This window comes from Bufo bufo, chromosome 5 (genome assembly GCF_905171765.1).
Source record: "Bufo bufo chromosome 5, aBufBuf1.1, whole genome shotgun sequence".
Classification (NCBI taxonomy): Eukaryota; Metazoa; Chordata; class Amphibia; order Anura; family Bufonidae; genus Bufo; species Bufo bufo.
In genome coordinates, this window is record NC_053393.1 from 126,666,155 (window position 1) to 126,693,326 (window position 27,172).

Consider the following 27,172-nt stretch of genomic DNA (forward strand, 5'->3'; position numbering starts at 1 on the left):
TACCACAAATTGATGGCAGTAATTCCTGGGAAACAGTTTCTGCTGCTTAGGAGATCCTTGTACCAACCTGTCTCTAATCACCATATTTATTTTGTCCCCTGCAGCTTGCTTCAGAAATTTATGAGACTTGTCAGAGCTCCAGCCGGCACAGTTTTCACCATTGACCTGAAGAACCTGATCACCAAACTTTAGACCGGCTAAAGAAGCTGGAGAGTTGGCTTGTACGAGCTGCACAAAAATACCCTGAAAAAGAAAATGCAATTTTCCAGGAGATGAAATAACCAAGTCTGAGCCTAAGGCTACTTTCACACGAACCGTCTGATGTTTCATCAGACGGATCCGCTCCGATAATGCAGACGTTTGCATCCGTTCAGAACGGATCCGTCTGCATTATTACTTAGAAAATTTTCTAAGTCTGAAAGTAGCCTGAGCGGATCCGTTCAGACTTTACATTGAAAGTCAATGGGGAACGGATCCGCTTGAAGATTGAGCCATATGGTGTCATCTTCAAGCGGATCCGTCCCCATTGACTTCCATTATAAGTCTGGACGGATCCGCTCGCCTCCGCACGGCCAGGCGGACACCCGAACGCTGCAAGCAGCGTTCAGGGGTCCGCTCACTGAGCGGAGCGGAGGCTGAGCGCTGGCAGGCGGATGCATTCTCAGTGGATCCGCCTCCACTGAGAATGCATTAGGGCCAGACGGATGCCTTCGGGGCCGCTCGTGAGCCCCTTCAAACGGAGCGCACGAGCGGACACCCAAACGCTCGTGTGAAAGTAGCCTAATCCAGTACTGACCGACGTGAAACTTACATTGTCAATGGACTTGAGGCGGAGGCCGATCTTTCCATCCTGGTCTTTACACAATATAAGTTCCCGGAGCCCCTGCTTTATCTCTGCTCTGCGGACTCCCACATCGCTTCCAGTCACAGGAGCTACCATGTTATTCATGGCTGATGGTCTTGCTACCTGCATCTAGAAAGAGAGTAAAAAAGGAAATGTATTGGTCTAAACCTTACGATAAAATCACTAGGGGTCATTTGGTGAGCAGCCAGCATCCCTCTATCCCAGTGGTGGTGAACCTTTTAGAGACCGAGTGCCCTAACTGCAACAAAAAACCAACTTTTGGCAAAGTGCCAATACAACAAGTTAACTTGAATACCAATATAATATATCTTCCATGTACTTTATCATTTAGCTATAATAGCCTGCCTACATTCAGTGTGCTGCCTGTGCTGTTCATAGCGTGCCTTGCGCTAATGAATGGCAGGAAAAGTCTAAGGCATATTGGTACACCATAGACTTTCTCCAAGGTGCGGGTGCCCACAGAGAGGGCTCCGAGTGCCGCCTCTGGCACCCGTGCCATAGGTTCGCCAACACTGCTCTATCCGATACAAGTTAATGAAGGCAAATGTTGGACCAGATGCAAGGCCAACTATAACCAACCATCTTGTCTTACACACAAGCCCGATTTATACTTTAAAGGGGTTGGGATAAGTTGATGTAATGAGAATGTGGGTCGTCAGTGATCTTGCATATGCCAGAAGATTTAAAATATATAATATATATATATATATATATATATATATACACACACATACATATACACACACACACACACACACACACACACACTATTATTGACATTTAAAGGGAACCTGTCATCACCTTTCTGCTGCCCATACTAACGGCAGTATAAAGTAGAGACAGGTAAGTTAATTTCAGCGGTCTGTCATTTATAAGTTAAAAGTAAGTGGTTGCCAAGAACCAACATCACAATCATTGCAGACTGGGCCTGGAAAAGAGTCCCGGCCACCTGAGAAGAGTCCTGGTTATTCATGAATTCCTGCTGATGACTGACAGTCTTCTACCTGGTTTTCTCCCTTTCTCTCTAGGAGAGAACTGCCAATCATCAGCAGATGGGTGAGAGAGCAGGAGATTATAATAACCATGACTCTTCTCAGGTAGATTTGACTCTTTTCCAGGCCCGGGCTGTAATGGTTATGATGCTGGTTCTCAGCAACCACTTACTATTAGCTTATGAGTGACACATCGCTGATATCAGCATGTCTGTCACTATTTTATACTGCCCTCAGTGAGGTCAGGATTAAGTTGATAAATGGAAAATCCCAGCAGACGTGACTTAATCTTCAAGAAATTTTATTATCATAAATCAATATGTCCCATCATCTAGGACGCGTTTCGGCAACTGCCTTTTTCAACAAGTAAATTTACATGGTAGGAAGCAGATATATATACAGGCATCAATGATTAAGGATAGGGAACCTCCCAGTAACATCCACGCCCATAGGGGGCGGTACATTTCAGATTAACATACAGATAAAGGGTTAATCAAACAAGCAGACGGCACTGGTATTAGAACACATACCTATGATATAGATAATAGATGGTAAATACCAGCGTGGCTGAGAAAATTCTTCAATGGATAGTGGATGTCTAAAAAATATAATAATATACAAATTAATGAATGACAAACAGAAAATGCATGAGTGAACAGAACCAGAACTTAAATGTGCATAATTTCGTAATCTCTATTGAGACCCCTTGGATGAAGGGTGTCCAGGGTGTGGATCCAATAGGCCTCCCGACGCAAGAAAAGCTTTTTGATGTCACCTCCCCGCCTGGGCCTAATGACCTGTTCTATAATTTCAAACTTCAGTTGAGCAATTGTATGATTATGTTTCTCAAAATGGGAAGGGATAGGTAGGAGTAAATTTTTGGTCCTAATAGTTGACTTGTGCTTGCCAATGCGATCCCGAATACTCAGTATTGTTTCACCAATATACAGCAACCCACATGGACATTTAATCAAATAAATGACATTAGCTGAATCACATGTAAAAAAGCCGTCTACTGGGTATGTACGTCCAGTATGTGGGTGGTATATATTGGGCCCCTTGATTATATTGGAGCACTGGAAGCAATGCAGACACGGAAAAGTACCCTTCCGCTGTGTAGCCAGTACACTCTGTTTGAGGGCAACACGAGTACTCCCAATATCCGCGCGTACTAGTTTATCCTTATAGCTTTGTTTTTTTTTATTACAGATGAGAGGCGGATTTTTGAACTCCTCAACCTGGGGGTACGCTTTCTCTAGCAAGTGCCAATGTTTCCTTATGACATTATCCAGTTTCTGATTGAACGGATGGTATTTGTGGATCAGTGCCACTCTTTGGTTTTTAGCTTGTTCTTTACCAGAACTAGCAAGGGTTTCTAATCCACTTAGGGTCTTTCTAAACCAAAGCTATAAGGATAAACTAGTACGCGCGGATATTGGGAGTACTCGTGTTGCCCTCAAACAGAGTGTACTGGCTACACAGCGGAAGGGTACTTTTCCGTGTCTGCATTGCTTCCAGTGCTCCAATATAATCAAGGGGCCCAATATATACCACCCACATACTGGACGTACATACCCAGTAGACGGCTTTTTTACATGTGATTCAGCTAATGTCATTTATTTGATTAAATGTCCATGTGGGTTGCTGTATATTGGTGAAACAATACTGAGTATTCGGGATCGCATTGGCAAGCACAAGTCAACTATTAGGACCAAAAATTTACTCCTACCTATCCCTTCCCATTTTGAGAAACATAATCATACAATTGCTCAACTGAAGTTTGAAATTATAGAACAGGTCATTAGGCCCAGGCGGGGAGGTGACATCAAAAAGCTTTTCTTGCGTCGGGAGGCCTATTGGATCCACACCCTGGACACCCTTCATCCAAGGGGTCTCAATAGAGATTACGAAATTATGCACATTTAAGTTCTGGTTCTGTTCACTCATGCATTTTCTGTTTGTCATTCATTAATTTGTATATTATATTTTTTAGACATCCACTATCCATTGAAGAATTTTCTCAGCCACGCTGGTATTTACCATCTATTATCTATATCATTAGTATGTGTTCTAATACCAGTGCCGTCTGCTTGTTTGATTAACCCTTTATCTGTATGTTAATCTGAAATGTACCGCCCCCTATGGGCGTGGATGTTACTGGGAGGTTCCCTATCCTTAATCATTGATGCCTGTATATATATCTGCTTCCTACCATGTAAATTTACTTGTTGAAAAAGGCAGTTGCCGAAACGCGTCCTAGATGATGGGACATATTGATTTATGATAATAAAATTTCTTGAAGATTAAGTCACGTCTGCTGGGATTTTCCATTTAGCTACACGTGGAATCGGTCCTATCCCGCGCGGCGTACATCTCGGCGTGTGCTGGTCGACTCATCGCTAGGATTAAGTTGATGACCGGTTCCCTTTAGAGGTTTTCAAAAGATATAAATATTAGCATGTGGCCTCTTCATATTATTCAAGCACAGCTCCGTCCATTGTAGAGAGGCTGCGCTTGGTCCTGCAGTTCAATCCCATACACTTGAATAGTGATGAGCTGCACAAAAGGTAATGCGACTGATGATCGCACCCACAGGAGTTGAGGTCTGCACACTTTTGGGGTATGGGTGCATTTGAAGGACTTAGGCCTCTTTCACACGAGCGTGACGGATTAGGTCTGGATGCGTTCAGTGAAACTCGCACCATTTTGCAAGCAAGTTCAGTCAGTTTTGTCTGCAATTGCCTTCAGTTCAGTTTTTTCCAAGCGAGTGCAATGCATTTTGATGAGTTTTTCACACAAGTAATAAAAAACTGAAGGTTTACAAACATCTCTTAGAAACCATCAGTGAAAAACGCATTGCATCCGCATTTTTTCACTGAAGCCCCATTCACTTCTATGGGGCCAGGGCTGCGTGAAAAACGCACAATATAGAGCATGCTGCGGTTCTCACACAACTCAGAAGTGATGCTTGAAAAACATTGCTCATGTACACAGACCCATTGAAATAAATGGGTCAGGATTCAGTGCGGGTTCACGTCACGCATTGCACCCGCGCAGAAAACTCGCTCATGTGAAAGGGGCCTTAATATCAGATAAATATTTCATGCCACTCCAAATTGATGCAATTCGTTCATTTTTTAACAAGCAAAATCAAATATCCAGAAAACGATATTAGGAATCAATTTACAAGCCACAAATTATAGAACCGGACGTTTCGCTCCAGATGTGGAGGATTGTGGCTCACACAATTCTGGACATAGACGCGCAGCTTTAACACATTGATTCTTAGTATCATTTTGGATTGTTTTCTGAACATTTAAACTTGCTTATTAAAAAATGTGCTTTCCGCATTTGCTCCGTTCCAGGGCCCCGCAAAAAAAAAAAAAAAAGAGATTTTTGTATAACTTACCAGTAAAATCTCTTTCTCGCTCTTTCCTTGGGGGACACAGAAGACCTTGGGTATAGCTCATCTCCATAGGAGGCGTGACACTAAGTGAAAACTGTTAAGCCCCTCCTCCACAGCTATACCCTCAGCCTGGAGAGAGAGACTGCCAGTTGCGTGTCCAAGTAGTGAGAAAAGGCAAAGTCCAACAAGGAACCAACAAGCCAACGGGTAACAAAAAACTCGGAAACCGTGTAGAGAAAAACAATGAATGGGTGGGTGCTGTGTCCCCCAAGGAAAGAGCGAGAAAGAGATTTTACTGGTTTCCTTGGGGGACACAGAAGACCTTGGGACGTTCAAAAGCAGTCCAAAAGGGGAGGGACCACAGCTCCAAGGCGAAGCACCCGAAGGCATCAAGGAACCGCCGCCTGCAGACCCAGGCGGGCCAAGGCAGCATCTGCCAAAGCCAGAGTATGCACCCTGTATAACTCGGTAAGGCGTGCAAGGAAGACCTGTGGCCGCCTTGCCCAAATGCATGGCCGAAGCCCAATGCCTCCGGCCCAGGAGGCACCGATCGCTCTCGGTGACAGCAAGGCAGAATCCTGCCCTCGGTGCGGTAACCTCAGCAATAGCCAATCTGATAACGCGGAGGAAAAACCACCCTGGAGTCCCTAAGCGCGGGCCTCCAGGAAACCCAAGAGACCGAACGTCGACAAGAGTCGGAGATCTCCAAGTAAAAACGGCCAGGCCCAAACAACGTCCAAATCGGTGACGTGTTGAAGTGAAAGGCAAACACCACCTTCAGAAGGAAGGAAGAAACGGGATGTAGAACAGCCCTGTCCTGGGAAAGACAGAAGGCTCGGACAAAAAAAAGGGGGCCATTCAGGCACCCGTCAGAGACACGACTGATACGGAAACACAACCGTACAGGACAGCCAGGGTAGAGAGAACTTCTGTAACGGCTCCAAGGACAAGATTGGAGCGCCGAGAGCTCAGTATGTAGTTCCCAGGGCGGTACCGAAGGACAGTACAGAGGAACCAAAGAGCCACTTCGAGTAAGAAGGTCTTGACAGGCCCAGAGGGCCTGGGAACGCTGGAAGAGGAAGAACTGCGCCGACACTTGACACCTCAAGAAAAGGAATCCCAGTCCCAGGCCGGACTGGAAAAAAAGAAAGACAGAACCATGGGGAGAGAAAAGTCAGAGTGGGGAATGCACAGCTTCCCACAGAACCCCAGACAAAAAAATAAAAAATAAAAAAAATAAAATAAAAATCTTACGACAGATCCTGGACGAAACACAGCCAGGAGCGGACAGTAGCGAACCCGCTGGAGTCGCCTGGCAAGCGGGCGAAAACCCAATGTGATCAGGCGCAGACCAGTAACACGGGCAGAAGAGTCGACAAAACTGGTCCCGTCGGCCCCCGAGCAACGTTGTCCCTATTCACCCGAGTGGGGGAGCAGAAGGACAGACGGAAAGGAACCAAAGGGTCCGCCCAGCATCCGCCAGATGCCAGGACAAGACAGGCTAAAGTCCATGCTGATGTAGCCATGTTCTACAGTCCCGGTGTGGGAGATCAAAGGACAATCTGGACCGAAAGGTAGTCCCCCCAAGTTACCAAGAAGGTAAGTCTACAGTAGGACCATTGACTTAGAATGGACCACGCAATCTGCTCTCAGCGGGAGGACAGAAACGCGGTAGACTCGGTAAATAGGCACAGCTAATACAGCCAGTGTGAACAAGGGAGACAGTACGAGGCCAAAAGGAAACACCGGAACCATCCACATGAACAACCATGCTCTCCCCAGAAGGGGAGGACAGTGAAGGAACAGCCCCTGAAGTCTGGCGGGGCAGAAGCCACATCGGAGTGATCTGTACCGAGCGGGAGCCAAACAGAGACGGCGAGATAATGGTAGTCGAGACAGAGGCCGGCATAACACCCTCCAACCGAAAGGAGGAGTGGGCAACAGGGAAGTCATAGGGCAGCTCAAAAGCAGAACCCTGCTACACTGTGAGATGCCCGGTTCACCGCCTCGCAGAAGGCGAATACCCTGAAGAACCCAAGGTGGAAGTCCTCCGGACCTGGGTAATCGAGCACCCAAGAGAATTTGGGTGACCTTCCCGAGAAAGGCTGCCCGCACCTGGTAGCAGATCAGACTGAAGCGTAGAGGCGCCAAGAGGAAGGACTCATACCACACTGCATCCGAAGAGGAGGAAATTGCAGCAGGCAAGGGAACAGCAGTCCTGCCAGAGCCAACAAAGAATTCGAGGGGCGCTGCAGACAACAGCACTCTCGACCATGTGACCACTAGCGCAGGGAAGCAATACCGCGGAAGGACGAATGGGCACGCATCTAGGAACCACGAACACTCCCTGGGATGAAGGGCCAACTAAATGAATGAGTACCACCCAGCTCCGTGCAGCAGAGAGCAAGTAGAGCCCGTCCGGGTCAGGTGGACAGAATGAACTCCTTAGAGACGAGTGCAAGGCTTGCGGCAAGCATCATATCCCAAGAAAACAAAAGTATGCCGCAGGAAGCAGGTGAGGCATACGTACGAGCAGCCCCGTAAGCAGTGAGAAGGCCAACCCACCTACAGGAGGAGAAGGCATACACAGCCCAAACAACGCACAAGAACGTCCGCTCACTGCAAAAAGGTTACTTCAGCGAAAGAAGGGGGCTCGCCACAGAGTGCCACAGCATGTACGGAATTGCAAGGTGCAACCTGAAAGGGAGTTATGCACAAGCCTAGTATAGCCTGCGATGGAACGCAAGCAGTCCGCCCCGAAAGGGGGAATTGTACCTGGCAAACTGCAGTCGGCAAGACTGCAAAGGCCGGTCCCAAAAGGGAGTGATGCCTAGGGCTGTACCTACTTCAGAGAAGCAGGACATACCCTATAATTCAGCATGAACGCAGGAGGTCCACCTAGTGAAAGGGGAACATGCACAGGGTTATCCTAGCATTAAGCGAGTGTGCAATAATACACCCAACACTGAACTTAGCGAGAGTGCAAGTACTCTGCCAATGAAGGGGGACATGTACAAGTCCAGCACAGCCATACAAGGACAGTCGTGAATCTCATGAGCGTGCAAAAATCTGCCCATGGAATGAGGGGTGGTCACGCACAAGGCCAGCACCGTATCCAATGGGAGTGCAAGCGTTCCACCCATGTTAGAGGGTCATGCTCATGGCCAGCAACGTATCCGGTGAGAGTGTAGCATGCCGCCCAGAAAAAAGGGAGGGTAATGCACATGGCCAGCATCTCATCCAGGGAGAATGCGAGCACCCCGCCATGTATGGGAGTCATACACATGGCCAGCAACGTACTGGTGAGAGACAAACACAGTCAGTGAGAATGTGTGTATGTCACCTGAGGAAAGAAGGAAGGCATGCCCATGGCTGGCAGCGAATCCAGCGAGAGTGCGTACACCGCCCACGGAAGAGGGGTCATGCATATGGCCGACAACGGTCCAGCGAGAGTGCAAGCACCCCGCCATGTATGGGATACATGCACATGGCCAGCAACGTACCTGCGAAAAAACAACCAGAGACAGAGGGATGTATGTATGCTGCCTGAGGGAAGGAGGCATACCCAAGGCCGGCAGCGAATCCAATGAGAGTGCAGCATACCGCCTATGGAAGGGGGGTCATGCCTATGGCCGGCAGCGAAACCAGTGAGAGTGCAGCGTAGTAACATAGTACATAAGTACATCATAGCACATCAGTGAGAGTGCAGCATTCCGCCTATGGAAGGGGGTCGTGCACAAGCCAGTACCGTATCCGGTGAGAGTGCAGTATTCCGCCTAAAAAGGGGGGGGGGGGTCATGCACATGATCGGCAACAGATCCAGTGAGAGTGTAGCGTTCCGCCTAGAGAAGGGGGTCACGCACATGGCCGGCAGTGAATCCAGTGAGGAGTGCAGCGTTCCGCCTGGAGAAGGGGGTCACGCACATGGCCGGCAGTGAATCCAGTGAGTGCTGCGTTCCGCCTAAGGAAGGGGGTCGTGCACATGGCCAGCACCGTATCCGGTGAAGGTGCAGTATTCCGCCTAAAAGGGGGCCATGCACATGGCCAGCCGGCAGCCAGGGAGAGTGCAGTATCCCGCCTAGGAGGGGGGGGATGCACATGGCAGGCACCATAACTGGAGAGATGATGAATGCAGCCTACGGAAGGGGCGCATGCACTTGGCCAGCGCCGTATCCTGGAAGAGGGCAAGAAAACCGCCTAAAAAGGGGGAAATGCCCTAACAGCGACACAGGCTGGGAGCGCAACACCATGCCGCGTGTGGAAAGAGGGTATGCAGACATGCAGCACCTGAGGCTGCAGCGTCCTGCGCAGCCCACAAGAAATCTGTTAATATTATATATAATTTTATTTTTTTATTTTTTTAAAACACAGCCTCTCTGAGGCTAAAGGGGGCCACCATATAGGGGCACAGATTATCAGGAAAAAGGGGGGCCAACCATACAGGTCCATTGGGAGCCGGCCTGTACCCAAAGGGTTAACAGGGATCCGGCCTTGAGGGCGGCGCTGCGATCCCCTGGGGGCGGAGGAACCTCCCGGCGGGAAGAATTCGCACCTGGAGAAGTTCCCGCCCCCTCCACCAGAGGCCGGAATTTTGCGGCCTAGCAGGCCGTGAAGCCGGGGACTAAATTTGCGGCGCCCGACGGTCGGCCGGGGCCTGCTGGGGCATATAAGTCAAGCCCAAAGCCGGCCGCGGGAGCCCACCCCGCCGGCCGGAAGAGTCAGGGGCCCGGAATGGCGGCTTGCCGGCCGCGGGAGCCCACCCCGCCGCCGGAAGAGTCAGGGACCCGGAATGGCGGCCTAGCAGGCCGCGGAGCCTGGGATAAGATTTTTGCGGCGCCCGGCCGCACCGGAATACCTTACTCCACAGAGTCCCCCCCGTCAGGAGCGGACCTCAGGCCTTGGGTTCACTGCCTCTGCAACACTCCGGTAAGGAGATGATGGGGGGTGGGGGGGGAATGGACCCAGAGACCAGGTGCCTGTGCTGAGGGGAGACAGCCACTGGCTGCATGTCCTATGGAGCCAGGCAGGGGGGGGGAGGCAGAAGCAGATTGCCGCTCTGCGGCACCCCAGGGGAGCTAGGCTGCCCTGATCCACCTTGCCTTCTGTGGGGGAGGCAGCAGTGCGGGTGACCGGCACTGGCGCAGCTCAACCCCCGGGAGAAGCAGAGAGGTCTAGTGCGTCTCTGTTGTCCCTGATGATCTGGAACAAAAAGAAAAGAAAAAAGTAAAAATCAAAAATTTAAACAAGGAGAAACCAGCCCTGCAGAGCAGGGAGTGTCTTGCCTCCTTGGACACTAAGCAAAAACTGGCTGCCTCTCTCTCCAGGCTGAGGGTATAGCTGTGGAGGAGGGGCTTAACAGTTTTCACTTAGTGTCACGCCTCCTATGGAGATGAGCTATACCCAAGGTCTTCTGTGTCCCCCAAGGAAACTGGGCGAGAAAATGTCCTTTTCTTTTACACATTTCTATTATGGGCAGCCCCTTCCATAAATTTCGGAAAGTATATGGGTGGCATCGGTGTTTCGCGGATGCACAGTTTGTGGACGTAAACACAACACGGTCCTGTGCATGAGCCCTAATGCTGTGTGATCCAGTCAGAAGAGCGGAGGCCAGAAAGGGACCTCTCACCGACACACATTGCAAGTTTATCGCAATTCCACTCGCTCATGTGGGTCTGGCCTTAGGGGACTAGAACCTGGAATCTTTTGATCCCTTGTCTCATTCACCATAATAGAGATCTATTATGGTGAATGGCATTCTAAAGGAGGGCCTTGTGCACAGCTTAGCATGACAGGCCTGGGAACCTTCTGCAGGCCCAAGGTTGTCACGGTAACCATCTTGAGCCCCGCGATATCACTGCGGGGGCTCCAATCAGAAGGCAGGGGGAGCCACATCCCTTTGCCTAACCTCACAGATGCAGCAATCGCTATTGAAATCTGCATCCGAGGGGTGAAAATGACAGGTTTCAGGGTCATCGCCAATTCCAGTCGGGTGCCGGCTGTATTATACGGCCAGGAACTGCCACATATGTAGCGGGCTCCCAGCGCAGCAGCCCACTCCATACTATTCCTTGCGCATAATGCCGTACATGTATGGCATTCATTAAGGGGTTAAAGGGGTTGGCTACTTTCTGGTTATTGTTGACCAATGCGTTTCTAACATGAATATATGGCACTTAGTAATATAACCTTTTTGGAAATCATGTGCCATTTTTATATTTCATAAGGTATGCCCCTGCCAAGTCTTTAGTGCTGTCCACACTAAGGTCCGGCCCATAAAATGGCTGCTGATGGAGGGTCATGTGACCAAGCAAATCCCTTCCATGTGATGTCGCCTCCATTCATTTTTTCCCCGCAATTTTTTTATTTTATTTATAAAAATACAATAAAAAAAGATTGGACAGCAAAGTCATGGTTGACTCATTTACAATAAACAAATTATGCAATGTCTCCTCCATTCAAATACACTGCACCTGCATTTCACTGTTGGGAGTTAAAGGGGTTGTGTCACTTCAGCAAACAGCATTTATCATGTAGAGAAAGGTAATACAAGCCACTTACTAATGTATTGTTATTGTCCATATTGCTTCCTTCACAGGATGGATTCATTTTTCTATCACATTATATACTGCTCGTTTCCATGGTTACGACCATCCTGCAATCAGTCAGCGATGGTCGTGCTTGCACACTGTAGGAAAAAGCACCAGCCTGTGTGCGCTCTCACAGTCCCGGCCACCAGAGAGGCCGGTGATTTTTCATATAGTGTGCAAGCTATACCACTGCTGATGGAGTGAAGGGTGGTCGTAACCATGGAAACAAGATGTGTATAATGTGATAGAAAAATTAATCCAGCCAGCAAAGGAAGCAATATGGATAATAACAATACATTAGTAAGTGGCTTGAAATAAAGGGAACCTGTCACCTCAAAAATGCATCTACACCCGCCAGCAGCACCTCGTAGTAGCCCGCAGACTGTTAATAATCATATGTTTCATCCTCTTGTCCGTTACTGCATAAGTTCAAAAAACACAGTTTTATTCTCCATCAGCGTTATAGTGCCGGCCAGCTTGAAGTCAATGGGGCAGCAATCTCCTTGCTTCAAGTCAAGGTAACCACGCGCCCTAACCGTCCCCTCTTGCCTGCAAGTCAATAGCGACCGTGGTATGTAAGTGGTTTAGAAGGAGGGAGCTCCGTCTGTCTCCTACCGGCACCCCGCAAATGAGATGGCAGGTGCCAATGAATTCGGGTGGCAGTCTGGGGCCTAATGAAAACCCCAGGCCTGCCTGCAGTTTATCCGTATCAGGCTGTGCTTTCCTGGAGCACCCTGCTGGTGACTGTCAGTATAATACCCTGTACTGCATAAGCAGTTCAGAGTGTTATAGACGCAATCCAAAGCCTTTTGGGATTAATAAATGGTCAAAGGGTAAGTTTTATTAAATAATCCAAGTTAAAAAAAAAAAAATTAATAATTGCAATAAGATCCCCACCACATATTTGTTAATGCCGCGTCCATAACGACCCGCATTACACAATTATCTTGTAATTTATCCCGTACGGTAAATGGCATAAAAAAATAAATTAAACTTCCTGTTTTTTGGGTTATTCACCACCACAAAAAATGGAATAAAAACAAATTTAAAAAAGTGATATGTATACCAATGAAAACTACAAGTCATCCCACAAAAATCAAGCCCTCACGCAACTCCATAAAAAGAATTTTCTTTTAGACCTGGCGTGAGCGGGGAAAGCCGCAGATTGCGGCGCAAATAACCATAGAGCAGCAATCTGCGACAGACATACGTATATTTGATAGTAAATGACCCCCAATGTATATTGCTCATGTGTTATTGATGCAGATATCAAAGAGACCAGTACCTGTCTGCAGGTGATACTGAAAGAACACTATAGTGCAGTTTACTTACCCCAGCTGACGGCACCATTGACATATTCTTGTGTATTTCATCTTCACTCAAACTTAAACCCATGTACTGAAACAGTTCAGGGTACAGTTTAGGGTACAGGCCTAGACAAAGCAAAAAATTATTATATTTATATTATTATTATTATTATTATTATTAACATAGCACATCATACAGCAAGTTCACTTACCCAAATGAATACCAAGACGACAAGCTTTTTCCCTACTACATAATACACTTCTCAAAAAAATAAAGGGAACACTTAAACACCACAATGTAACTCCAAGTCAATCACACTTCTGTGAAATCAAACTGTCCACTTAGGAAGCAACACTGAGTGACAATCAATTTCACATGCTGTTGTGCAAATGGGATAGACAACAGGTGGAAATTATAGGCAATTAGCAAGACACCCCCAATAAAGGAGTGGTTCTGCAGGTGGTGACCACAGACCACTTCTCAGTTCCTATGCTTCCTGGCTGATGTTTTGGTCACTTTTGAATGCTGGCGGTGCTTTCACTCTAGTGGTAGCATGAGACGGAGTCTACAACCCACACAAGTGGCTCAGGTAGTGCAGCTTATCCAGGATGGCACATCAATGCGAGCTGTGGCAAGAAGGTTTGCCATGTCTGTCAGCGTAGTGTCCAGAGCATGGAGGCGCTACCAGGAGACAGGCCAGTACATCAGGAGACGTGGAGGAGGCCGTAGGAGGGCAACAACCCAGCAGCAGGACTGCTACCTCCGCCTTTGTGCAAGGGGGAACAGGAGGAGCACTGCCAGAGCCCTGCAAAATGACCTCCAGCAGGCCACAAATGTGCATGTGTCTGCTCAAACGGTCAGAAACAGACTCCATGAGGGTGATATGAGGGCCCGACGTCCACAGGTGGGGGTTGTGCTTACAGCCCAACACCGTGCAGGACGTTTGGCATTTGCCAGAGAACACCAAGATTGGCAAATTCGCCACTGGCGCCCTCTGCTCTTCACAGATGAAAGCAGGTTCACACTGAGCACATGTGACAGACGTGACAGAGTCTTGAGACGTCGTGGAGAACGTTCTGCTGCCTGCAACATCCTCCAGCATGACCGGTTTGGCATTGGGTCAGTAATGGTGTGGGGTGGCATTTCTTTGGAGGGCCGCACAGCCCTCCATGTGCTCGCCAGAGGTAGCCTGACTGCCATTAGGTACCGAGATGAGATGCTCAGACCCCTTGTGAGACCATATGCTGGTGCGGTTGGCCCTGGGTTCCTCCTAATGCAAGACAATGCTAGACCTCATGTGGCTGGAGTGTGTCAGCAGTTCCTGCAAGATGAAGTCATTGATGCTATGGACTGGCCCGCCCGTTCCCCAGACCTGAATCCAATTGAGCACATCTGGGACATCATGTGTCACTCTATCCACCAACGTCACGTTGCACCACAGACTGTCCAGGAGTTGGCAGATGCTTTAGTCCAGGTCTCGGAGGAGATCCCTCAGGAGACTGTCCGCCACCTCATCAGGAACATGCACAGGTGTTGTAGGGAGGTCATACAGGCACGTGGAGGCCACACACACACTACTGAGCCTCATTTTGACTTGCTTTAAGGACATTACATCAAAGTTGGATCAGCCTGTAGTGTGTTTTTCCACTTTAATTTTGAGGGTGACTCCAAATCCAGACCTCCATGGGTTAAAAAATTTGATTTCCATTTTTTTCTTTTGTGTGATTTTGTTGTCAGCACATTAAACTATGTAAAGAACAAAGTATTTCAGAAGAATATTTAATTAATTCAGATCTAGGAGGTGTTATTTTTGTGTTCCCTTTATTTTTTTGAGCAGTGTATATTATGGACCATATGTCGGTCACATACTGCAGCTGTTCTTACAGCCATCAGAAAGAAGCACTCCCACAAAATATTTATTCTCTGACCTGTTAGAAAGGTACAAAATGTCAATTGTAGTGAATGTAATCTTCTCACCAGTGACTGTATTGGTGAGTTATAACCTCCCTTCAGATCCTCAGCTGTGTCAAGTGACCAACACTGATCTCCAACTGACACAGGACAGGAAGTCAGTTACTTCTCTATTCCTGAGAGACTGATATTGAGGCTCCTATAGGAGAAACTATTGTGTCATTTGGAAAATCTGAGTGCTGGTCACATGATACAGCTGAGGATCAGAAGAGAGGTGATAACTCACAAATACTGTCACTGGTGAGAAGATTACATTCACTGACCTTTCTAACAGGTTAGAGAATAAAAACTTGCTGAAACGCTTCTTTAAAAAAAAAAAAAAAGGGGGATTGCCTCGACATGACAACCCTGTCTATACAAGCAACACACCTCTCTCAATATCAAAGTGTCTGCGTACATTCACACAGGACCGCTGCTGAAAATCCACATCGTATCTGACAGTATTCCACCGCTGCAACAGCCACGCCAGACAGTACGGATACTATGGCTGAATTTGTGACAAACGCTGCATGTTTGCTGCAGATTTCACCCTATGCATTGTAAAGGGTTAAATCTGCATGCATAAATTGGCACAGTGCAGATTTAAACTATGCACTGTATGGCAGCTACGTAACAATTACACCAATCCCTGGTAACTAGGTAAGATTGAAGGGCTATTCCAGTTAGGGGATAACTATTAGATAGATGGGACCCCATATCCCTCAAGGTTGAGCATGTGCACTGCCGCTCCATTCATCTCTATAGGAGTTCAGGAAATAGGCGAGTGCTGTACTCCGCTGTCTCAAACTCCCATGGAGATGAATGGAGCAGTAGTGCGCATGACTGATCTGCCACGTCATGCATTCCCAAGGGACCTGAGGGGTTGGAATTCCCACTCATATACAGTGTGGGGGGGGGGGGGTCTCAGTGGTAGGACCCCCCATCAATCTAATAGTTATCCCCTCACAACCGGAATACCCCTTTAACTCTTCAGCATTCTGACACTGAATACAACAAAGTCTTTCTTGTGTAAAACTGTCCACATTGGATCGTACCTCCATTCTGAGATGCAGATGAGGAGGATGCCGAAGCCTCCGATAAAATTGCTGGCGTTGCAGGATTTGTCGCAAATGCAGTTTGAGCCTGTAAAAGGAAACATTTTTTAATAAAACATACAAATTATATCCCTCATGTATCATCTGGCTTCATACGAGACACGCAGCATGTAGATTTCATAACACACATTTTTTCATATACCCAGTACCGGGCAAAAAAAAGAACAAACTAGAGTTAGGCTACTTTCACACTTGCGGCAGTGTGATCCGGCGGGCAGTTCCGCCGATCTGGATGGGACTGAAAGCATTTGTGAGACGGATCCAGATGCGGATCCGTCTCACAAATGCATTGCAAGAACGGATCAGTCTCTCCACTTGTCATGCGGACAGCCGGATCCGTCTTGTATCTTTTTTTCACATTTTTACCGGTCTGCGCATGCGCAGGCCGGAAGGACGGATCCGTCATTCCGGTATTTTGAATGCTGGATCTGGCACTAATACATTCCTATGGGGAAAAATGCCCGATCCGGCATTCCAGCAAGTCTTCAGTTATTTTCGCCGGAGATAAAACCGTAACATGCTACAGTTTTATCTTTTGCCTGATCAGTCAAAACGACTGAACTGAAGACATCCTGATGCATCCTGAACGGATTGCTCTCCATTCAGAATGCATAGGGATATGCCTGATCAGTTCTTTTCCGGTATAGAGCCCCTGTGACGGAACTCTATGCCGGAAAAGAAAAACGCTAGTGTGAAAGTACTCTTAAAGGGGTTCTTTACGTTTTTCTTTCCGATGACCTATCCTTTGGATAGGTCATCAACATCTGATCGTCGAGGGGTCCTATACCCAGGCCCCCTGACGATCATTTGTTTGAGAAGGCAGCGGCGCTCACAGTAGCGCCACAGCCTTCTTGCAGCTTCCCGCAGGACAGTGATGTCATGTAGCCTGGGCGCAGCTCAGCTCCACTGAAGTAAATGAGGCTGAGCTATGCCTAGTCATGACGTCACTGGCCTGCAGGAAGCTGCGAGAAGGTCGGGGTCCTGGCTGTCGGACCCCGCCAATCAAATGCTGATGACCTATACAAAAGAATAGATCAGTAAGAAAAACGTAAATAACTCCTTTAACGTGGGCAGAGGATCGGGAACTAAAAATGTTAATTCCCAATCAGTGCCCCAGGTGATTGGATATTTTACACAGCACATTGGCCCATGTAAAGAAAGCACGTGCTACAAACAAATGAAAACTGTATGGGGATGAATGATCACATTACCAATAGCTAATCCCCATAATCATGAAGATTGCTGTGTGTAAACTGCACTCAACAAGCGTCGATTAAGACGTTGTTTCGCTGATTGGCGTTTGTTAGTGGCCAGAAGTCTCTGCCTGTGTAAAAGAACCCTGGGTGCAAACCTACATCCTACATTTCTGAGCCGCACTATGCGGGGAAGACGTCGATGCCTCCAGCTCATCAGCAGAGGCAGATAAGTGGAGACAAGTCAGCAGTAGAGCTAAAAACAGTCCTTATCCACTTACCATAGAGCTCGGCAGACAAGGTCATACATTACTAATGTCAATTTAATTGATCCATTAAGAGTTAAAAAGGGCCCCTCTCCTTTATAATACACTAATGGTCCACTTTACCAGTCCGGGGGGGAATCGCAGGCATACAGACATTTCTGTATTCACAAGGATCCATTTAATTATTCAAGTCAGGCCTTGGCTTGCTTCCACTGCTCTCTTCTTTTTACATGGGGGAACCTTCAGTTCTACATAGTGCTGTCCAGTGAGAGGGTCCGCAGCAGATCCGCTTTATCACGCAGGCAACTTTACCAAAAACATCATCTATTTAAGGGGGGGGGGGGGGGGTCTCATCGAGACAATGGGGGCATATCGCTAGGCATACTGCTGGAACCCGCACCTATATCGAGAACAGAACGGGATAAAGTGGTGGCTGGAGGACTCTGGTCCGGCCACCACCAAGCGCTCTCCCCACAGAAGTGAATGGCAGCGCACTGCACATGACCGGCCACCAATCCCATTCACTTCTATGGGCCCGACGGAAATAGCTGAGCACTCGGTTATTTTCAGTGACCCCATGCGATAGCAATATGCCCCCATGGTCTCAGATGAGAAGACCCCTTTAAAAAAAGTAAATTGCTGCGGAATGCGTACCTGACGGTCCCATCATAGGATTGCACACTTTGTATGGGCAGCTTTATCCACTGACTAAACTATATTAATGCAGATTATTATAGAAAAAAAGTAAACGGTGATGCCTAATAAAACGTAACTTTTAATCAGTCTGATTAATAAAAGTCCCTCAAAATATAACAGATGAACAAAAAAAATACAATCAGAGTGCTCGTTGACACTCGAACATAATGGTGCACGGCGGCACCTAAAAAAGTAACCGGTAGTCCTACCATATGGTGAGGTTCGCCCGGACTTGGTGGTCACACAACAGATGATATGATCCTGAAAAATCAAGGCAGGTACGGAAGGGGGCTCTAGGTCCCTAGAAAGCCCTAAGGTATGGGTGCTATGCTGGCCCTATCGTCCTAGCCACGCGCTGCGTTCCAGGCCTCGTTCTGAGACCTGGTTTAGATATAAATTCCGGGCGGGCGGCTGTCGGCAGACAGGTCATCTTACTGCCTCGACAGAGGCGCAGGCCCACCGGACTGGAGGTGTCCTCTTATCATAAGGTTCCCCCATATGACAGCAAGTGCCCCATATCGTACGGCACTTGCATAGGCCCAACATCTAGTAGTGGAGCCTAGATTTCGGGCAGCCACTTCTATTGAAATAGCCTTAATTACCGGTTTGGCATTTGTTTACATTATGTATTAGTATCTATTTGTATGCACATTATGTTGTTAGACCTCATCTAACCCATGCCTTTCTGGATATGGTCTTTGTTCCTTCCCCTGATGAGATCAAATCGAAACATGCATGCAGGGACTAGCTACACTAGGGCATTTTAGGGCCAAGTAGCTTGAGGGCAAGGTTCCGGACAGGGTCGTTCTTTTTAGGACGGGTGCTCCGTGACTAGGACGATAGGGCCAGCATAGCACCCGTACCTTAGCGCTTTCTAGGGACCTAGAGCCCCCTTTTGTACCTGTCCCTTACCTGCCTTGATTTTTCAGGATCATAATCATCTGTTGTGTATTCACAAAGTTCGGACGAACCTCACGATATGGTAGGACTACCGGTTACTTTTTTAGGAGCTGCCGTGCACAATTACGTTTGAGTGTCATCGAGCACTCTGATTGTATTTTTTTCTTGTTGATCTGTTATATATTTTGAGAGACTTTTATTAATCTGATTGAATAAAAGTTAAGTTTTATTAGGGATCACCGTTTACTTTTTCCTTGATTCTGTACCCCGGGGTGATAGTGTTATTAATTATCATACAGTACTTAATCAATTGCAGATGATTATATCAACAGACCAATGTCTATGGTGGCCTCCTCAAGCAGAGAAAAATAAGGGTCAAGTGTGCTGGATCACAACATGTCTGATCCTTGGGCTAAATGCCCCATGTTCATTGAGGCCATTACCCTGGAAATCGCACATGCATTTTTGGCACAGAAGTAGAAACCATCAACAAAATACCCCTAGGCTATGTTTACATGGCAGAATTGGTCTGCTATGTAAGCACAGATTCCAAATTGAAAACCGCTTGGCATCCGTTCCGAAATTTCCTCCCACTGTTTTCAATGGGAGCCTGTCCACTGTTCATGTGGACACACATGGCTTTAATGGAAACATCTTTGTAAACTGTATCACCGATCTGTGGAATCCATGGCAAATTCTGATACTGGCAAAATCTGCCATGTGAACATAGCCCTAAAGGAAATGGACCATGAACATTTACCACCTATCGACAGGATAGGTGATATATGCAGGACCCCTAGAGGTCCAACCGTTTAACGGGTTTCCCAGGGGTCCCCTGTGTATGCCTTACCATTCACATCAATGGGACAGCTGGAGACAGACAATCAATGTACTCAGCAAAGGTAGCTCTTGCGGACAACCGCTAAATTCACACAGGGGACTCGTGAACCCATTGGTCAGACCCCAAGCTATCATATATCCATCATCTGTCATGTGCATAGGGGATGAATGTTGTTCGTGGCCAAATCCTTGAAGCTAAAAGACACTGACCTAATATCTTATCACTAGCCAAAGAGATAGGGGGTGGGGGTAGACCTTTTACCCCATATTCTCAGCCAGTAACAACTGAATAGTACATACCTGGATGACCTTGTCAACCTTAAGGTCCTCGAGTGATGGATACAAAGACATTATGGATCCTCCTGGTAAAAGAAAAAAAGAGGACAGCCATTATTGTAAGTAAAATATTGACAACAACCAAAAATCACACAATATCAGAACCATAGTCCCCAATGTCATTCTATTCCAAAAATACTACAGCTAAAAGACACCAAAATGTCCAAAACTTTTACCAAAGTCACTGACGGAAAAAAGGAAAACTAACATTTTGCATAGCCATAAGTATATAGATTTCAGACCTTTTACTATGACACTTGAAATTTTGCTCTGAGGTCCTCCAATTTCTCCATCAACTTTGAATTGTTTCTGCACCTAGATGAGTCCACCTGTGGCAATCCCCCCACATGTACACAGTCGAGTCACATTATTATGACCACTAGTTAATATCCAGAATAACCATTGTGTGCAGCATGGACAGCAGGTGACTCAATAAGGTCCGGGTGGGTTGTCACAGGTAACTGACTGCAGAGCATCCCACAGCTGCTGGAGGGGGCAATGGGGGGAGGATCCATAGAGTTACCATGACCATCAAGGTGGTACTACAGATGTTTAATTGGGTTCAAGTTTGGGCTATTAGGAGGCCAGGGTAGTACATGGAAGTCTTGGTCATGCTCTTTCAACCAATGTCAGATATTTCTAGTCATGTGACATCCAAGGATGGATTCATACCCGAATCGGTTGAGAGGGCCTTGCACATGGATGAGTGGGCCCAGAGAATGCCACAAAAACATTCCCCAGACCATAAAGCTGCCACCACTAGTTGTGTTCTTTCAGCAATGGTTGCTGGGTGTTTGTTCTCTGATGTTCCTCACCCGACACCCCAATGCCTATCCATCCAATGAATCAGAAAATGTGACTCAATGGAGAAGCGGAGGTCCAATTCCGCTACTGCAGCTAAAATTTAAGCCTTTTATGCCGAAGCAACTTTGTTAGCGGAGGTGCAGCGACTGTCCATCTGCTTCGGAGCCCCATCCACTGCAGGGTTCACTGAATCCCCTTGGTTCATTTGGGAAATGAGTTGCTCCACTGTATCCTGTCTCTCCTCCATTGCACACCTTTACCTTTCCACATCACTTATTCACAATGGCGCCATTTGTCCACTCAGGCTACACTTTTCACCACAGCAGCACGTGAACATTTCACAAACTGTACAGTTTCAGAAATACGGCCACCCTTCGCTGAAAAGCAATAATCACCCCTTTTTGTAACTCTGATAAATCTCCCCTTTTACCCATTACAGCAATGAGGGATGTGTGCGACATCACACACCTCATATACCCACCAGCTCAATACATGTGACTTCCTTTATCCGGAAAAACGGATCCGGCATTTATTTTTTTCCACATTTTTTGCAGTCTGAGCATGCGCAGACCGCAAAAACTGATCCGTTTTGCCGGAACACTCCATTCAGAATGCATTAGGATAAAACTGATCAGTTCTTTTCCGGTATTGAGCCCCTAGGACGGAACTCTATGCCGGAAAAGAATAACGCTAGTGTGAAAGAACCCCAAGACCAGGGTATTACAGGTCAGTATTAATCTATTCTCCACTGGCGGACTCTTCGTAATGACTGTGGCACATCTGTACATGTCCACCAAAACGTAAACCTACTCCAGCAAAAGTGGCAAGCTAGGCTCTAAAAGACCCAAAAAAAGTAGAAAAATTTAGCACAGCCATGGTGTGCCAAATGTTTCAACTGATGGTGCCAGTCTGGCATACGGAGGATGATAAATGCCACGTACCCCGCTACACTGCGGCATGCTTATAAACTTCATATAATGCAGTATTGGTGGGCCTGAAAATCACAGGTTGGGGAACGAATTTCAATGTCATGTAAGCTGCACACTGCATGGTCGTTAAACCCATGACTACATCGACTGGGCATCAAAGGGATTTTGTTTTTTGTGGACTTCAAAGATCAAAAAAAAAAAAAAAAAAAGCAGTTGTGAAACTAGAGCCTGGCACATGAGCTTGTAATTCTCTACATACAATATTCTTATGTAAAGTAAAAGCATAACGAAGAACAAAAGAAGAGAAGCGTATGAGATCAGCAGATCCCCGGCAGATGACAGTCATATGATGGTCGGAAGATTGCGTCATAGCCAGACACCAGGCAGGGAAAGTCCCCACCTTCTGGGAACGTTCATTTATCGGCTGCTACAGTAAACATTACACGTCCAAGAAGAAAGTCACTTATTGGGACATCAGAACAAGAAAACCCAAGAAATATAATGAGAACACCCATCAGATCCGCTCCTTTTCAGAACCACATTGTACATTCCAAAATAAAAAGGGAGAATAAAACTTAAAGGGGTATTCCAGTTGTTAGAAATTATCCCCTATTAATAGGGGATAACTATAAGATTGGTAGGTGTCCTACCGCTGGGACCCCCACCGATCACGAGAACAGGGGGCACCCTACCTGCCCTGAAAAGAACACAGCAGCCGATCACTCATGCACGCAGCCGCCCCATTCATCTCCGAAGCTAAGTGAGCGCTAGTACCCGGCTTAAGGGGGGCTATAGAGGGTACGGGGCCCCCGTTCTTGTGACTGGTGGGGGTCCCAGTGGTAAGACCCTGTCTGATCTAATAGTGATTTCCTATCCACAGGATAAGGGATAACTTAATCTGACTGGAATACCCCTTTAATACAAATAGGAAGGAAGTGAGGAGCACAGCAGCAGAGCCCCCAGACATTAGTCTGTGCTGTAGATTATAGTACAATCAGTTTATACTCCGTGACTGAGCACATGTACCGAGAACAGCCTGGGTTCTGGGTACCTGCAGCCACCACTAGAGGGAGCTCACTAATGTCGCTAGCTGCAGCAGCCAGAAGGTAAAGTTTTACATCTATTCTGGAGAACTATGAATTATTAAAAGAGGGGGGAAAAAAATAATATTTAAAAACCCACTTGTGGGCCAAATTTGATTTTAGGATCTCCAAAGTGGACATTTTATTTGCCTTGAGGATCCCTAGGCAGGGAAAAGTATGAAAATGTATTGTTTGCATAGTCTGGTAAACCATCTACATATAATGCCAAATCTTGCTACATTTCACACAATCATTGCATAATGCTTCATGCACACGAACCAAATTGCAGTCCCCAATGCACGGGCACCGTCCATGTGGCTGGTGCAGACGGATGCAGACCCTTTCAACTTAATGGGTCTGTGACCTGTCCGCAGCACTTTTTGCGGTGCAAGAGCATGGAGCGAAATGCCATGGAAGCACTCTGTAGAGCTTCCATGGCCTTCTGCTCTGTGCCTCTGCACTGTACCATCCGGATTGCGGACCCATTCAAGTGAATGGTTTCACATCCGTGATACAGTGCGCACACGGCCGGTGCCCATATATTGCAGACACGGTTTGCGGGACATAATACAGGCACCGGCAGACAACAGCCATGTCCTTAAGCCCTTAGTATGTCCAGCAGTCACCTTCAGAATTGTAACACTTCCTTGGGTATTTCGGTTTCATGAAACTGATGATTTATCCTCAGGATTGGTGGAGGTCTGACTCTCAGCACCCCGCCAATCAGCAGTCTGAAGGGGCTGCGGTGCTAGTGATTACCAGGCTCACATTAGCGCCACAGCCACAAACATCTGATTATAGGATAGGACACCAATATCATGAAACTGGAAAAAAAAAATACTTCTTTAAAAGGGAACCTGTCACCTCCAAAACACATAAAACCGACATCATTACCTTATAGTAGCCCCCAGCGGGTTTTGTTCCTCCATCGGTTGCTGCATACTTATTAAAACACTCTTTTAATCTCCATTCGCGCCATCTTCAGAGCCAGCTTCAAGTCAAGCTAAGCCTGCCGCTTACCCGTCCTCTCTTCACTTTGAGTGACATCCTGCCGTGAGGCTGGGATCGCGCAAGTCTCGCGCTCCCTGTTACTGCGCGATCCCGTCTCCGGCCCCCGCAGTCAGCCAGCTGCTATAGTCTCACTGCGCATGCGCTGGCCATTTGCATCTTGCGCGCGCGCCAGGCAATTCTGGTCCCCAGCGTCAACGTGATCACTGGCTTCAGGCGCAGGAGAACGCAAGCCAGTGGGCACGCTTCGCCTCGACCCCACCAGCATCAGGTATTCCACATATTAGCAACATTATCCTGGGACACAAATATTATATTAGCCCAAAAGGGCAAATCAGGTTATTACACAGTTTATCTAGATTATTCTGGCCCAGAAACGTTATATAAGCTCCAAGATGGGACAATTGTAAGGTCAAAAAGCAATCAAATTATAAATGCATAGAACACAGAAATATATATTTTTTCAATACAAGTAAAAAAAAAAAAAAAATCATAAATAAAAAAAACCTGTGTGCCAGCCCTGAGATTTTGAAATAAAGATCTATCCTCATCATCTTCCTTATAATGTATATAAACAGGAGTTATCCTCACCATCATGTCTATGGAGTCACGCCATATACTCTCACCACACTGGGTGTAATCCTCACCATACTATCAATGGAGTGACATCACATACTCAACAGTCTGTTATTCTTTTTTATTTTATTAGTTTTATTTTTATTAGTTTATTAGTTTTGCCTCTTCTTTAGGGGCGAATCTGAATCTTCCCTCTGCCTCAAGGGGTTTGGCGTTGATGTCGAAGGCTTAATGTGGTCACTGGAAAATTGACTATACTTACGTGGACTTAGACTTTCAAACTCTGACTTCATAAGGATACTGTTTTCCATTGTGAATTCTGTCTGAGTAGAGGCACTGACAAATCCAACAAATGATATTTCCGAGGATGCCTCACTACTTATTTGCCTTTTTTGTTCTTCATCATTGACCTTTGATTTTGCTTCTTGACACCTTTTCCTTTTTGTTGGTCTAGACTTGTGTAGACTCTCTGACATTAATAATTCGCCTTCAGCAGATGGAAAGATCGTAGGGACGGCGTCCGGACGTAGCACACGACCATGGTGTGTAAGGTTGTATGATTCTTCGCTAAAATGTAAAGAGCAAAGTCGAAATTTGTTATTTTTGTTCTGTTCTAGAATCCTCTTTGACAGCTGGTCAATATCTGTAAATTCTTGAGGAAAGTGTCGTAGCCAATGTTTTATTTCGCTGAAATCCTTTGGGAAGCAATGAAGTATGACTTTGTCGCCATTTTTTTTTTTTACGGTTCGGCTACAGCATTGTTGAATAATGCAGCTGGGCATTGTGACGGATATAAATTACCTTAAAAAAATAAATTAAAATTAATACATATTGATGACACGGTGGACACCCACAACATAAATAATCAAAAAATTGTTTGAAATTGTGTTTTATGTTGTATTAGATAAGAGTGCCGTGTTGGTCAATATCGGGGCAGATGGTTGGATATTGTGGTAGAAGTCCACAATTTTTTTTTTAAAATGATCAGACATTTACGTGATCAGCTTTGTAGTTTGGGAAGCAATCCATGCGCTGGGTAACAGCTGTATGCACACTCAAATAGGTAAAAGTTGGACCGTCCACCTGTACTTTGAAGCCCACACTAATTGACACTGTGATTCTACTTTATAAAAAATACTAATAAAAAAAAATAATACATTTTACATCTGCCCTATTACAAGCTGTCTGTGGCAATAAAAAAAAAAAAAAAAAAGGATTCCTCAACCGGACTGTTAATTTCTATATCGGTGTAGAGAAAAGTAAATTCTTACCATAAACACTCTTTTCAAAATTTGGTCTTTGCTTCTTCCAGACCAAAACTTACCTTTCCCTATTAGATATTGTATTGCCTACACTGTTAGTCCAGTCCACCTGCTATATGATAGCCTACATGAATGAAGAATAAAAAATAAAAAAAACGTAATTAGACTTACCGGTAATTCTGTTTCCTTGAGTCCACCATGACTGCTCAACCTGGAGATTGACCCCTTGACCTCTGTAGGGGCAGGAACACAGAGTTTAAAAGGCCACCACCCACTCTCACCCTCAGTGCTTTCCAAATTACCAAGTGGGTGCAGATAGAGATTGATATTTTTATTTTTTTTTTATTTTTTTTGGGGGGGGGGTATTAATTCATACTCGAACCCCTCTTTAAATTCTTAGGGGGGAGAAATATACCAGCCGTCATTGGTGGACTCAAGGAAACTGAATTACCGGTAAGTCTAATTACGGTTTTTCCATTTCGTCCACCATGACGGCTTAACCTGGAGAACTACCAGATTATTTAGTAGGGTGGGTAACTGCTTGCAAGACCTTTTGACCGAAGGTCAAGTCAGCAGAAGACAAAACGTTAATACGATAGTGCCTAATAAATGTATTAATACTGGACCAGGTGGCTGCTCTGAAGATTTTATCTAAGGAAACACCTCCTTTCTCTGCCCATGAGGAAGCCACCGCTCTTGTGGAATGGGCCCCTTCTCTGTAGGATTATCAAGACCCACCATCTGGTAGCAGCAGGATATGGTGGACCTGATCCAGCGCCCAATAGAGGCCTTGAATGCCTTCTTCCCTTTGATTGGACCAGCAAACTGAATGAGAAGATTATCTTCCTTCCTGAATTCTTCTGTTGCCTTTAGGTATTGTAGGACAGTATCTCGGACAACTAGGAGTTGGTATTGATCCTCAGATGTACTTGTCACCTCCTTAGGCCGAATGCACTCATATAGTGTATTACTGTACAGCGGCGGCGGCATGAAGCGCACGGCGTCATAGCAACCAATGATGCCGTGCTCTCCTGCTCTGAACAGGAATCCAGCCCGG

General features: G+C 46.5%; 1 protein-coding gene across 1 annotated transcript in view; it reads right to left on the reverse strand.

Moving 5' to 3' along the window:
* LOC121001468 (syndecan binding protein) overlaps positions 1 to 27,172 on the reverse strand; it is a 51,083-nt gene that overhangs the window by 16,936 nt on the left and 6,975 nt on the right. Inside the window, exons 2-6 of the mRNA XM_040432542.1 lie at positions 20,419 to 20,480; positions 16,164 to 16,251; positions 13,183 to 13,283; positions 812 to 973; positions 68 to 243 (exon numbers count right to left, since the gene is read on the reverse strand). Coding sequence (XP_040288476.1) covers positions 68 to 243; positions 812 to 973; positions 13,183 to 13,283; positions 16,164 to 16,251; positions 20,419 to 20,469 — 578 coding nt within the window. The 5' untranslated portion in view covers positions 20,470 to 20,480. The remainder of the gene's footprint in view (positions 1 to 67; positions 244 to 811; positions 974 to 13,182; positions 13,284 to 16,163; positions 16,252 to 20,418; positions 20,481 to 27,172) is intronic.